This window comes from Halichoeres trimaculatus, unplaced genomic scaffold (assembly GCF_033239565.1).
Source record: "Halichoeres trimaculatus isolate MK-OKI-2021-1 unplaced genomic scaffold, fHalTri1.1 fHalTri1_scaffold_3, whole genome shotgun sequence".
Taxonomy (NCBI): domain Eukaryota; kingdom Metazoa; phylum Chordata; class Actinopteri; order Labriformes; family Labridae; genus Halichoeres; species Halichoeres trimaculatus.
In genome coordinates, this window is record NW_027437181.1 from 11176677 (window position 1) to 11189587 (window position 12911).

Sequence of the window (12911 nt, forward strand, 5' to 3'; positions counted from 1 at the left end):
GTTCTTAATGGAGAGCAACGGGAATCCATCAAACATCCTGAATAAATGAATGAATTAAACCATCAAGTGTACATAAATAGAGTCTCTGTTTGGTGCCCTTGTTATTGAGTGTCCCTCATCTCATCTCCCAATAAAATACACCCAGCTGTTTCCACAACAAACAACAAACAAGTACCTTTTGGAGAAATGGCTGCAGGCAGAGAATAATAAAATACATATTAAATACGACATAAAACAAACGCTCCACGGTGACAGTGAGTGACACACAGGAAAAAAAACAATATGTAAAAATATAATATATAGAAATAAGAATACAAAATAAATAAAATAAAATACCGCATGACACGAGATGTACACGCATATTGTTCCAGCCATCTCTCTGTGAAAGAGGGGCTCCAACAGGAGAGCAACAGGAGAATCAACTTAAAGATAAACCAGAAGAAATGAGGAGAGAAAACGAGGAGAGGAGAGGAGAGGAGAGGAGAGGAGAGGAGAGGAGAGGAGAAGAGGAGAGGAGAGGAGAGGATAGGAGAGGAGAGGAGAGGAGAGGAGAGGAGAGGAGAGGAGAGGAGAGGAGAGGAGAGGAGAGGAGAGGACAGGAGAGGAGAGGAGAGGAGAGGAGAGGAGAGGAGAGGAGAGGAGAGGAGAGGAGAGGAGAGGAGAGGAGAGGAGAGGAGAGGAGAGGAGATGTCTGGTGATGAAGGTTTCTGTCTGAAGTGATTATCTCGTCATGGTGCGGATAATGAGGCTTTGAAGTGAGCTGCCAGTCTGGGGCGTCTGAAAGTTCAACATCCAGGAGAGGCAGATAAAAAGAGGATTCTGGAGAAGCTTCAAGGACGCACACGATGGAGGAAGGAAGGAGGTCTTTTATAAGTTCCTCATAATGTGACCAAACCACAGGGAATCTCTCCAGCACTGCTTCTACTTTTAAACATAAAAGGACAAGAAGTGTGTCCAGCAGTACATTCATGAGCAAACTTTCTTTTCGGCTGAATGGCGACAACATCAAGGTTTTCCAAACCTCCGCCTTGCTTTGACACTTCCACATCACTGAGCTACAGACAGGTCATAGACTTTTAAACTGGCTGGCTTTGTGCCCAGGCTGACTTGGCAAGTTGAGATCTCCCCGTTTCTCTGTGGCACTTTACTGTCTGCTTTCACTCCTTTCCGGGACTCCCACAGATCATTTCAAGACCACCAAAGGTATCACTTTTTGCAAACTAATGTTTTTTTTACTGTTTAAGACAGACTGAGTCTAAAGACTTTGTCCCAAACACGCTGTGAAGCATGCATACAAACAGGCACAAGTTTAAACTTGGTCTCATGTCGTAATGAAAGCCTGTTTCTGACAAAAAAAGGCCCAGCACTGCTACAAGAGCTCGACTTTCATTGTAACTCCTTTTTAACAGTCAAGCACAAAACACAGACACGAAGTAGACGAGAGACGAAAGCACACAAAAGTTGAAGTGTCAGAGAAATCCACACACAGAGGTGGACACATGACTTCAAACACTGGCACACAGATTCATCTGCACTTTCAGTACTATGACCATCAATAAGTACCGCGTGTCGTTTTTGGCATTGTGCAAAGAAACCGACAGAAACTCTTTCAGCTAAAATTCATCCAAAAGTCTACTTTTCTAAATGCTGTACACCTGCAGAGTCTTTGTATGAAGGTGGAAATCAGGAGAGAAACTCTAAAAAGAAAACCACCGACACACTCCCCACAGCATCAACCTGAAGGTCAGAGGGAATGCATACTTTTATATATAGATATTTGTAAAAGTTTAAATAGTATACATAACTTAAAAGCAGAATAAAATTATCAGTACATGAATTAACTTTAAATTCAGTGTATGAAAAGTTCTTGTCGTAGCAGAAGGAAATCATGATCAATCCTTTAAAAATAAGCTACAGAGGGATCAAAAGCCAAAGAGAGAAAAATGAAGAGCATGTTGGAGAAATGAACACAGGATAAAGCTAAAAATAGAACAAAAAAGCTAAACACATGGCAAAAGGCATATGTATAAGCTTTCAGGGAGGGGGATAACATCTGTCTTCTCTTGAAAAAGTGATTGAAGCAGCTCACTGGACTGAAAATGTTTAGATTTAATATACAAAAGTAAAAGAGGAAAATATACTTTGTTCTCTGTACACGGTGCCACTTCATAAAAAAGAGACGTCCTCCTTTGTGTTTTTGTTCGGGTTTCATCTCAGCTCTCTGTGCCGGTCAGTGTCAGGACAGCAACATCCTGCACGCTTCCTCTGATCTGAAGTCAGTTCACCGACACGTCGTCTTACCGCTGACCCTTTAAAGCGATGAACTCTGCTGTTCTCAGGTCAGTCAAATGAAGGGACCCTCAGCACTGTAAGACACTCACATCAGTGCTCCTCAGAATGACTCCTCACACGAGTTTCATGACTGGGTCTAATCTCTGGATCAAAACTCCACCCTGTGGTCAAAATGTTTGTTACCAGATCATGGCCGGACCACTAGTGTAGTCTCGGCTCTCCTCCAGTCAGTCCAAGGATATAACGTCAGGTATCCCCCCGTAGATAGCTGCCACCGCCGCCTCAGTGCTGCTCCGGCTGGCCACCACCCCGGGGTGTGTGTGCGAGGAGTGTGAGGAAGAGTGTGAGGAGTGAGTGTCACGCAGGCTGCTTGATGAGACCAGGCTGCTGCTGCTGCCCGAGTTGCTCGCCCCGTTGGTGGGGCTGGTCAAAGAGTTGGCCGAAGAGGCTCCTGATTGGTCGAGGAACAGCTGGGAGGAAGAGGTGGAAGAGGTGCTGTAGGGGAGGAAGCGGTTGAGAAGCAGCTCGTGGTCGTCTGATGCCGAAGCAGCGGCAGCTGCTGCCATCACCATGTTGTAATGCTGAACAGAGAGAGGGACACAAGTGATTATCACATGTGTTCACCTTTACCTGAGGCCACATTTACGAAAACCTCCACACACGGCAAGAAGTGCTTTACAGTTTAACTTGTGTGTGTGTGTGTGTGTGTGTGTGTGTGTGTGTGTGTGTGTGTGTGTGTGTGTGTGTGTGTGTGTGTGTGTGTGTGTGTGAGTGTGTGAGTGTGTGTGTGAGTGTGTGTCAGTTTTCAGAACAAAGTCCTAATTACAATGGACATAAAGAAGTAAATGTTTGTGTGTCATTGGAAAATTAAGAGTTCACACTGCAAAAAACTGACGTCTTATCAAGTGTTTTTGTTTTATTTTAAGCAAAAATTGTCTTGTAATATTTGATACGAGCCACATTCAACTGACCAGAACAGAAAATTGTCTTATTTCAACTTATTTAAAGACAAAAATAAGGTGTGAATTGCTTATAACTAGTAAAAAGAAATCTGCCAATGGATCAAGAAAAATTTGCACTAGAAACTTTTATTGTAACTTTTCTCTTGTTCCATCTGCAGATTTTTTTTTACTTGTCACAAGCAATTCAGACCTCTTTTTGTCTTAAAATAACTTGAAAAAAAGAAATTTTACTGGACTGGACAGGTGAATGTGGCTCATATTAAGTCTAAAAAGACATTTTCTAGTGAAAGCAAGACAAAACTACTCGATGAGATTTCAGTTATTTTGCAGTACACAAATGCTTCACACACAAACTGTCTACAAGATTACAACTTGCTCCTACAGAGTAATAACTTTTGAAAAAGAGAAAATATTTTTTGAGCACACAACAGAAATAATACTCTTAAAAGATACAGAAAATAACATTTTTATTATTATCAGACCCAACAGACTTTGGCTGCTTATTAAAAGTCAAACCAGGAAACAAATGTATAAAAGCGCACTGTCAGTGTATCTGCAAAATTGTTACTATAATCAAATAAAAAAATGTTTATTCTATTCATTTGAAGCAGGAACAGACTGAGAGGGTTAATGTTTTTGAATCACATGATGTCCTCAGGTTGCTCACAGAGTTTTGAAAAGGTCTACCTGATCCCATAATTCTTTTATCTCCTGCAGACTAAGAGATAAAATGCCTCAGAGTTTTGTAACAGTGCAACATTTATAAACTTTTAAAAGCAAACTGTCAAGGGTCGCTGAGAGAATCTGAGTACATCCAACTCACAGAAAGTCTAAAAAGCTCAGCAACAACAGCTTTTAGAGGTCATATCTCTGCTGAAATGGTTGTCTGGAGTCTTTATTATGTAGCTGCTGTTTATCTTATGAAACTAGAGAACTGTTCACACTTCAGTCTGGATGTGATGTTTCAGTTCTTACATTTATTTTTCTCAATGCTCATTGAAACACTTTTGAAGTTCTGTTTATTGTAAAAGGAAATCGAAAATATTCAAGTGGCCTCAATGCATTCTGCTCTGTGTGAAGGATCTTAAACCTCTGCTCAGTTAACTCTAAGTGAGGTTTTTGTCAGACAGTGAGTGAAGAGCTTTTTTTTGTTTCTTCAGATGGCATAAATACTTTTTTTTCCCTGCAGTATTTCACAGTGAGTGATGACACACTGCTGTACATACCTGATGATTGTCGCCTTGGAGGAAAGAGAAGAAGTTCAACTCTGGAATTAAAATAAAGGTGAAATTAATAATGCACTTCAATCAGAAAACTGTTTCACAAATGCAGCAACAAAATGTGATTTAGTGATCAAAGCGTCTCGTAGTATTCACATTTATTGGACAAAAATTACCTTTAGAACTATCCAAGGATAAAAGTGGCTTTAGACTTGTAAGTTATGTTTGTTTTATAGTTTTTAATTGATTTGCTGACGGAATCGTTCAGCAGTTATGAGACTGATCAATGAAATGTCAAAAACGTGAGAAATGCAAAACTAACCACGAAAAACAACCAAATAACTACATCAAGATGCTGTTTCACATTCTTTTGAGCTGTAATCATTCTTTTGGCTGAAGTGGCTCCACCTAAGAAAAGTCACTGTTCCGCATCAAAAATCATTTTAATCATAGACATAAAGGAAACCTGAATTGTTGGTTTATTCTGAAATAAAGCTGGAAAATGTGTATTGTTTCTGCACATACCTGACAGCTCGTTGGGGGCGTGGTAGTACGGCCTGTAGTCCTGTATGAGAGGAGGGACAGGAGGGATGTAGCTGGTGTCCACAGCTGGCATGCTGGGAGTCCGACTCACAGGAGACGGCTGGTGGTGCAGGTTCAGCACCCTGAGACACAAGAAGAGTTTTTTAGATAAGAAGCTCTGATAAATCAACTTTATTTCATTTTAATCAGGTAAGTCACAGGGTGATGTCTCCTCTGCTGAACCTGAGACACAGAAGTTTGAACATCTACAGGGTTCATTAAAATGAGATAAAGCAGCTTGAGTTTCTTTACAGATTTACAAAATGAATTAAATCTGACAGAAAGCAGATGTTAAAGTTTTCAGAGCTTCAACTCAAATATTCAAAAGCCAGAGAAGGGCAGCAGGTTTCTTAAATATCTCTCTGCAGTCTGTTAATTTTTTCTTTAAACAAATCTTCTGCCACCTAACAGAACAGGAGACTTTGCTTGGCTGAAGAATATGTCTCTGTTCTATCATTACTTCAACATGAGTGTTTGTTTTTCTGAGAGCCTGACTTTACAGCAATAAATATTAAACTTATTCATCATGCCAACTACTCTTCAGTTTGGTGGAATTTCAAAGTTTACTGCCAATGCTTTTGCAAAATTTTGATGTAGTCAGTCTAAGCTAAACTGGCCATCAGCTAGCTCCAGATCATTGAGCGCTAATTCAGTCGAGAGAAAAATGTGTATTTTGGACAATCTGGAAACCCAGGTGTTGTTCAATGCATGAAGATCAGAAAACAGGCATAAAAACTGAAACTTAAAGCTGACCATTTATCCCACTTCACACCTCTCTTATCAGCACGCCTTTTTGTGTGAAGCTAATTTTAAAACCATCTGTATTAGTTAGATCAACTTCGTCTCTAAAGAATTCTCTTTTATCTCTTTTTTTATTTTGTTTTCTGGACCTTTCATTTCACAAACCGAGGAACTTTTTGGCCAAATTAGTCCAAAATTAAACAATGAAATGGATGACAGACAACCGGCTGATAATGTCACAGATGACAAAGTTTGAAGGTTGATGGTTGTATGTGCCACACAGGAACAAACTTTGGAGTTTTTAGTTAGTCTCCACCAAAAACATTTCCAGAAACTTGTGAGGCTTACTTTTTTATTAATAAAATAGCCATTTCCAAGCCTGGCCTCAGAGTTTTATTCTGATTCAAGCCGTAGAGAATCAAAAACTGTGAGTTACTGTTAAGCGAAATCCAAGGTGATGTTTGTTTGTTGATTGATTTGTTTGACATATCCCTTTTTCTTGTTGTTATATTCTTCTAGCAAACCTTTTTTATCATCCTTACAGACTTTTTTAATGCAAAAAACATACAGATGTAGTTTGTCTCTTCTCTGGAGTCATTTTTTAGTAGCCTATATCCAATTTAGTTGTCAAAAATGGGATAGTTCACTAATCTCCCTCAGTCGGCTCCCTGTACCCTCTTTAAGTGCTTGTGACATAAAATAAAAAAACATATTTCTCATGATAGATTTAACTCCTAGACACATTGCTGCCATGTACGCAGCTCAAATGAGTCTCACTACCACTAGAGACAAGCAAAAGCAGCTGAAGAAACATGTATTCACAACATGCTTTGTGTTGGTGTGTGTCTGACCCTTTGTTGATGACAGGCGGCGAGGTCGGGGACAAAGACGGACACGCTCTTTTGGGTAGAGGAGGGAGTGGAGGTGGTGGCGGTGGTGGTGAATCTTGTCCTTCGTCTTCCGAGGAGCTATCAAGAGTCAAGTCAATCACCTCGACTTTTTTACTGTTGCTGCTGTCGCCGCCGCCGTGGCTGGACGAGGAGGATGTCCGCTGATCTGAGCCTGCTGGCGTTCGACATGAACCTTCGCAGAGGCAGAGAGAAAACAAAGCTGGTTTGTGTCTGAGGTGAAACCACAGCTGGTTCTTCACACACATGAACATCTCCCAGCCCCCATATGAGATACAGTATGTTTGTTCCTATGGAGACAGGAAGTTTACTCTGTGGCTTTATGACTGATGCCTCACCAAATTATAACTGACAATGCATAAACAAAGAGGGGGGGGGGGTGCAAACACTTGGTCCCCTCATCCTATCGCGTCTTTGTAATCCTCCTTTAATTACTCCCAGCTTTCTCTCATAGCCTTCATATAGGAGTAACTTCTCTGTTTCATATCCCACCCCGTCCCTGTTTATCCCTCCGTCATGTCTCACCATCCAGCCCGTTGTTATAGGATGCAGACGACACCTCCTGCACTTCCTTCTTAGACCTCATGGGGGCCCAGCTGCCATCCTCCTTAAACTGGATCTCATCACAGTCCATGCAGCTGTTCAGGATCTCCACAAAAAGCCTGAGAACAAACACACACACGTCATGCACGGAGTTGGCCAAGAAAACGTACACAAACACACACAGAAGTAAATGTTTCTTTAAACAAAGGCTGAGGCGGGGGAAAGACCCTTCACTTCAAATGATTTCTCAGAAACATAAAATCTTCTCTAAACATGCTGATGTTAACACTGCTCTGTGAAGTTCTCTCTGAATGAAACATGTCAGTGAGTAAAATTTAAAATCAAACACTCTTATGATGAGAGCTTTAGCTGCCTTCAGAAAGGAGTAAACAAAACACTCCTCAGAGCCACCTTCAAACCCACGGCATGCTCACACCTCAGACTTTATTTGTGCTGCACTCTGGTGACTTCTGGTTATTTTACCCATTAATTTTGCATCTCACACACACAGACACACACATTCCCACACTCCGCCCTGCTGGCTCCAGGACAACACATCACCACCATCTTCCCCGTTCTGCCTCAGTTACGACCTCTGACTGGAGAGGCAGAATGACTCTGCCTCACCATTACACCTGCGTATGTTTACACACTGTAGACGAGCTGAACTTGGGTGAAAATATCCCACCTTGAAATGACAGCATGTAAGAGCCTGCTATTCTAAATGCCCACCAGGACCAGCTAATCCCATTCAAGCACATTCACTCACTGCTGGCTCTGCCTTCAGAAGCAACACAGGGATCAGTGTTGAGCCCAAAGACACTTTGACATGTGGACAGCAGGAGGTGGGAAACCACAAACCCTCTGGCTGAGAGATGACCCACTCTACCATCGAGCCACAGCTGACCCATATTCATCATCATCATCATCTTTTATGAACTTTAATGTCTCTATTCCACCTAATTTAAGTAAAACGTTCTCCTTTAAAACTGTATCTCAGGGTTAAAGGTCACAGATATTGCTTGGTTTCTTTTTTTGTGGTCTTGTTTGGTTTCTTGGCAAGATTTTGAAGATTAAATCATTTCTCATCAAAATAAAACCACAGGCAGCAGCTTGATAGTTCACTCGAAATAAATAGGAACAAGAGTAATGATCAGGATTTTTCCAAAAAAGCTGTGAAGCCTGCTCCTCAAATTGGTACTCGATAAGTTAGAGCGCGGTCACACTGGCCATCCAAACCGTGCTGTGCCTAAGCACGATTGCCCCCCTGCAGCGCTGTTCCCCAGCTGGAGAGTACGGCCAGCGGTCACACTACCCCAACATGAATCAGACTTTAGCGGGTATCAGACATGCGCACAGCCTGCCTTCGTCATCGTGAAGCATCTGTTTACATGAAGCGCGATCTCATCAGAGCTAGCACAATGAGACACAGAGAGCACTGCTACAACTTTAGAGACTTTTGGACTTATAGTGAGTCCTTTTCGCCCGACAAGGCCCTCTAATGCCCCCGCTTTGTTTAAAATGATTGTGGAGAGATGCGCTCGCGGTGATTATACGTAATGGATCGCATGCGCTGTCCGCGTGCTTGTGCTCGTGCATGAAGTAAACCGTGCCGAAGCCCACCTCTTCGAAGCATGCCGAAGCACGGAAGGGAATCGTGCTTGAGCACGGCACAGTTGCGGTCACACTGGCCTTTCCAAACGTGCTTTACGGCTGAAGCGTGCTTAGGCACGGCACAATTGGCCAGTGTGACCGCGTCCTTAGATGTTAATCACTCAGGTTTTTCCTACAAATAGGAAATACCATCACCAATACCAATATCACTTCAGACAATTCAGTATTGCATGTGTGGAGGGGAGATGGGGGTTGAGGGACTCACCCGTCAATGATGAGGTGCTCATAGGGGGCCTTCTTGTCACACACAGGACACACCCAGGTGGGCTTCTTCTCATTCATTTGGATGTAGAGCGTGGCGTCAAAGCACTGCAGGTGGGAGCAAGTCAGCGCTCGACACGGGATCATCAGCCGCATCTTCCCCAGCTGCACAGAGCAAACACACATGTAGTCAGGGCATGAAGATAACACACACACACACACACACACAGCAGGGATGGAGGGTATACGTGATGGATGTCACAAGCAAACCAACCCCACATGTGCCAAATGCTTGATAGGGGATGAGAATACAGTTTCACGAGAGGCTCATGTGCACTAATGGTATTTAAAGACACACAGACATGTTGAAACATGTAGAAGAAGGAAAAAAAAGACAGGAATGGACAGACAGGTACGGACATGACTGAATCTCTGGAAAAAAAGAGAAAGAAACAGAATTTATGAGGAGCAGGAGGGATGATTACCGGGCAGAGCAGCGACACTCGAAGGCTAGTCGTGGCTATTTCACTGTCTGGGTCTGCTGTCAGTTTCTCTTTGACTGCAAGAAGAAAACAGAACACACACACGCACACACACACACACACACACACACACACACACACACACACACACACACACACACACACACACACACACACAGAAGAAAGTGTAGGAGAGAGAAACAGAAACAGAGAGAGAGAAAATATGCTCAGTTACTCATATCCTTCTGAAACCTCTTTACTTTTTGTTTCAAACTGAGGTCAGGAACGGAGCAGCAGTCATGAACTGCTGGGTGGAGCTCACAAAGTCCCCTCTGCACTTGTTTTCTTTAAAATGGACAGTTTGCTTTTCATGGGAAATGGGTTAATATTTATATCCAGGAAAACATTGAATTAGTGTAGAGCAACTAAAGTAGGGATAAAGTAGCTTTGCTCAACAACACAAAGTTATTCATGTTGATCTGAGATAAGAAGCTATGGGGGCAAAAACAGTGCTTCTCCAACAGCTTCTTTCATTTTATTAGAAATTAGATGAGATATAAACAGCTCTCAAACTCATTTTGTCCAGTTAATGCTGTAGCTGGATTCTGGGTCAGAAAAACAGACAGGTTAATGTTACCCTTCATCCCTCCAGGTTTTCTGTTCTAATTTTAAATTATCTGTTTGTCTGTAAATCATCTAGATGGTATGGAACCATGTCTTTCTGGTCTGATCCTTCAAATAATCAGATACAAGCCTCCTGAAAACCTTTAAAGTCAAAGCAAGATCAGATGAATATGCGTTAATCCAATCTGCCTTTGGTTGTTCTGTCTTTGTTTGCGCATATGAGGCATGGACTTGTGTAGGTGCCCTTGTGTGTTCCTGCTGAAGTCCAGCCCTGTGTGCTACTGTGCGAATAGGTCAATACCTGTGTGGTTAATGTATGTGTGAGTAGCATTGGTCCGTGCAAGGTCAATCTTTTCCTGTGTAATACATTTTTTATATGTTTTTAAACTCATTCGATTACTATTGTTGTTTATTATTATTTTTTTTTATCTAGCATATAGAGTTCTTGAATGAAATGTGCTGCACAACCTATATTTATAGAATCAGTGTGAAAACCACTGGAGCTTTTTGTGTAGGATAAAATGAGGCCAGGTCATGTTGTAGCCCTCCACTTTCACTCAAAAATGGGTCGATAATGAGAGCTTCACACTTAATTGCCATATAAGGTCCTGACATGAATGTGACATTTTGATTTTTCCTCTAAAGAGCAGGTTGACAGTCCTTACTGAGAGCTCTGGAGTGGTCTGGGTTTCTGATGCCTTTAGCCCGTAGTCTCTGTAAAAGCACTGTGGAGGACTGCTGCTTCACCAAGTACACTGCCATAGAGTAACTCTGTGGAAACACATGAATGCACATTACACTGTAATGAAAATGATACTGCAAAATTCACACGGACACAAATTGTGCTCGCGAACATCAAAGCTCCGGGCCAACTACAAAGACGCCCTTGAGTGAGGTTATCTGACGTCAATTCAGTTGGGAGGATGCTTACGTTACAAAGCTTCTCCAACTGCTCTGAGACAAAGTGATGTATGCTCAGCTGAAAAGAGGGACAGATGAAAGAACTTGTGTGCTATACATTTACAACTTTGGACAACAATAACTCCATCAATGATGTTTTAATAACTGTCGTCAGCACTATGTTATCTGATCATGTACAGTTGTATAGATGAGCTTTCTGTGGAGCTGCTACTATAGCTGATACAATTCATCTCAATTGTAGTGAAATTTTCCACTTCCTTGGCCTTAAATGTGCATTAACGGTTAAACATGAGAGAACATGTCAGCAGGGAAAGAGTTAGTGTTCTCATAACTCTCAGTTTAGGAGTTTCTTGTCAGACTGGGTGGCACTGTCCTTACCCTCCCAATCTCAGCAGTCCACGACACCACAATAGTATTAGGAACTGTGGTGGACAATCTGACCAGTGAGGTAATGTTGATGGGCCGACTGGGCCGCTTGGGCTCCACGCCATTTTTGGTTGGAGGAAGATAACCCTACGAGAAAGAAGAGAGAGTTCATGAAAGAGTGAAGTTCAATCTAAACCAAGAAAGAAAGTTACATCAGAGACAACAGCAGCTGTTTATTAAAGTGGTCAAACCATTGTTTCTCACCGGCAGATTACACGGCTTTCCGTTGACCTTTACACACAGATTAGGTGGAAAATGGTCTTCCTGCGGACAGCTCGTCTCTGACAGGCAGAACCGCAACTGGACTTGAACTGAGAAGTCACATTTGTTCCCCGAGATGTCCCTATGAGCACGGACACACATTGATCAACACACATCTGCAGCAGTCATGTATATGCATGAATTATTTATGGAGTCCTGTATCCACGGAGCGGTGTTCATCTTACATTGAGCTGCTGATCTGCTGGACTTGCTGTGGCGTTAATGCAAAGGCGAAACATGTCTCCTGAAATCTCTGGCTGTTGTCTGATGCTGCAGAGAGGCGGGGACACAGAGGAAGAACAGACATCTTTAATGGCTGGGAAATCTGTACATGCACCAAGCTTTCAGCAGTAACAAAGTGTTTGCCAACTGCATGATTAAATCTGAAAGAGAGTGAGACAGAGATGGGGCACAATACACGTTGTAAAGCATCCAGTTCACCACAAAATTGATGTTCGGACAAAATATCTGCATATAGCAAAGAGAAAAGATGAGACGTGTGCACAGCTTTGCCGTTTCTGCATAAATGAAACCTGCAGGTAGACCTTGTGGGCAGAAATTTGGGGAAAGTAAAGAACACCTGAATGACAAAACCAGACCACCTCACACAGGGGTGAAGATGAAGCAGAAATTTGTGAGAGTGTGTGTGCGTGCGCGCGCTCTATTTTTAGGCCCGCTGAGAGGTGCTGGAAATAGCTGTTGCTACTGACCCAGCCTCCTTTAAAGAGACAGCAGGTTGACAAAGGCAAGAAAAGGTTTGTGTGTACGCGTCAGAATAAGGTTAGAAAAACACAAGAAGCCATGAGCTGTGTTCATAAATCACTGTTTTGTACAGACATGTCATTGGGAGAGCTAGGAGGCAACATTTTTTATTCATTCTTACAAAGTGTGGGATGGAAAGGTTAACACCGTCCTCATGTTGGTTTAATACTAAGTTAAATGTGAGGGTGACATGGTTTGGGTTTTCAGTTGTGTTTGTGTTTTTTCTGGGTTATGGATTTGAGTTTCTTGGTTAATATTTGTGATTCTTGTCTTGGGTTTCTTGTGTTTATCTTGGTTACTTTTGTTGTGTGT

The 12911-nt window shown here is 42.2% G+C and overlaps 1 protein-coding gene across 1 annotated transcript in view; it reads right to left on the reverse strand.

Annotated features, from left to right (window-relative positions):
* Window positions 1–574: 574 nt before the first annotated feature.
* The window catches only part of pias1a (protein inhibitor of activated STAT, 1a), a 56929-nt gene continuing 44592 nt past the window's right edge, over window positions 575–12911 (reverse strand). Inside the window, exons 3-13 of the mRNA XM_074665998.1 lie at window positions 12023–12107; window positions 11781–11919; window positions 11529–11663; window positions 10895–11000; window positions 9609–9682; window positions 9128–9288; window positions 7231–7367; window positions 6649–6880; window positions 5000–5139; window positions 4481–4521; window positions 575–2873 (exon numbers count right to left, since the gene is read on the reverse strand). Of these exons, the coding sequence (XP_074522099.1) occupies window positions 2520–2873; window positions 4481–4521; window positions 5000–5139; window positions 6649–6880; window positions 7231–7367; window positions 9128–9288; window positions 9609–9682; window positions 10895–11000; window positions 11529–11663; window positions 11781–11919; window positions 12023–12107 (1604 nt within the window). The 3' untranslated portion in view covers window positions 575–2519. The remainder of the gene's footprint in view (window positions 2874–4480; window positions 4522–4999; window positions 5140–6648; window positions 6881–7230; window positions 7368–9127; window positions 9289–9608; window positions 9683–10894; window positions 11001–11528; window positions 11664–11780; window positions 11920–12022; window positions 12108–12911) is intronic.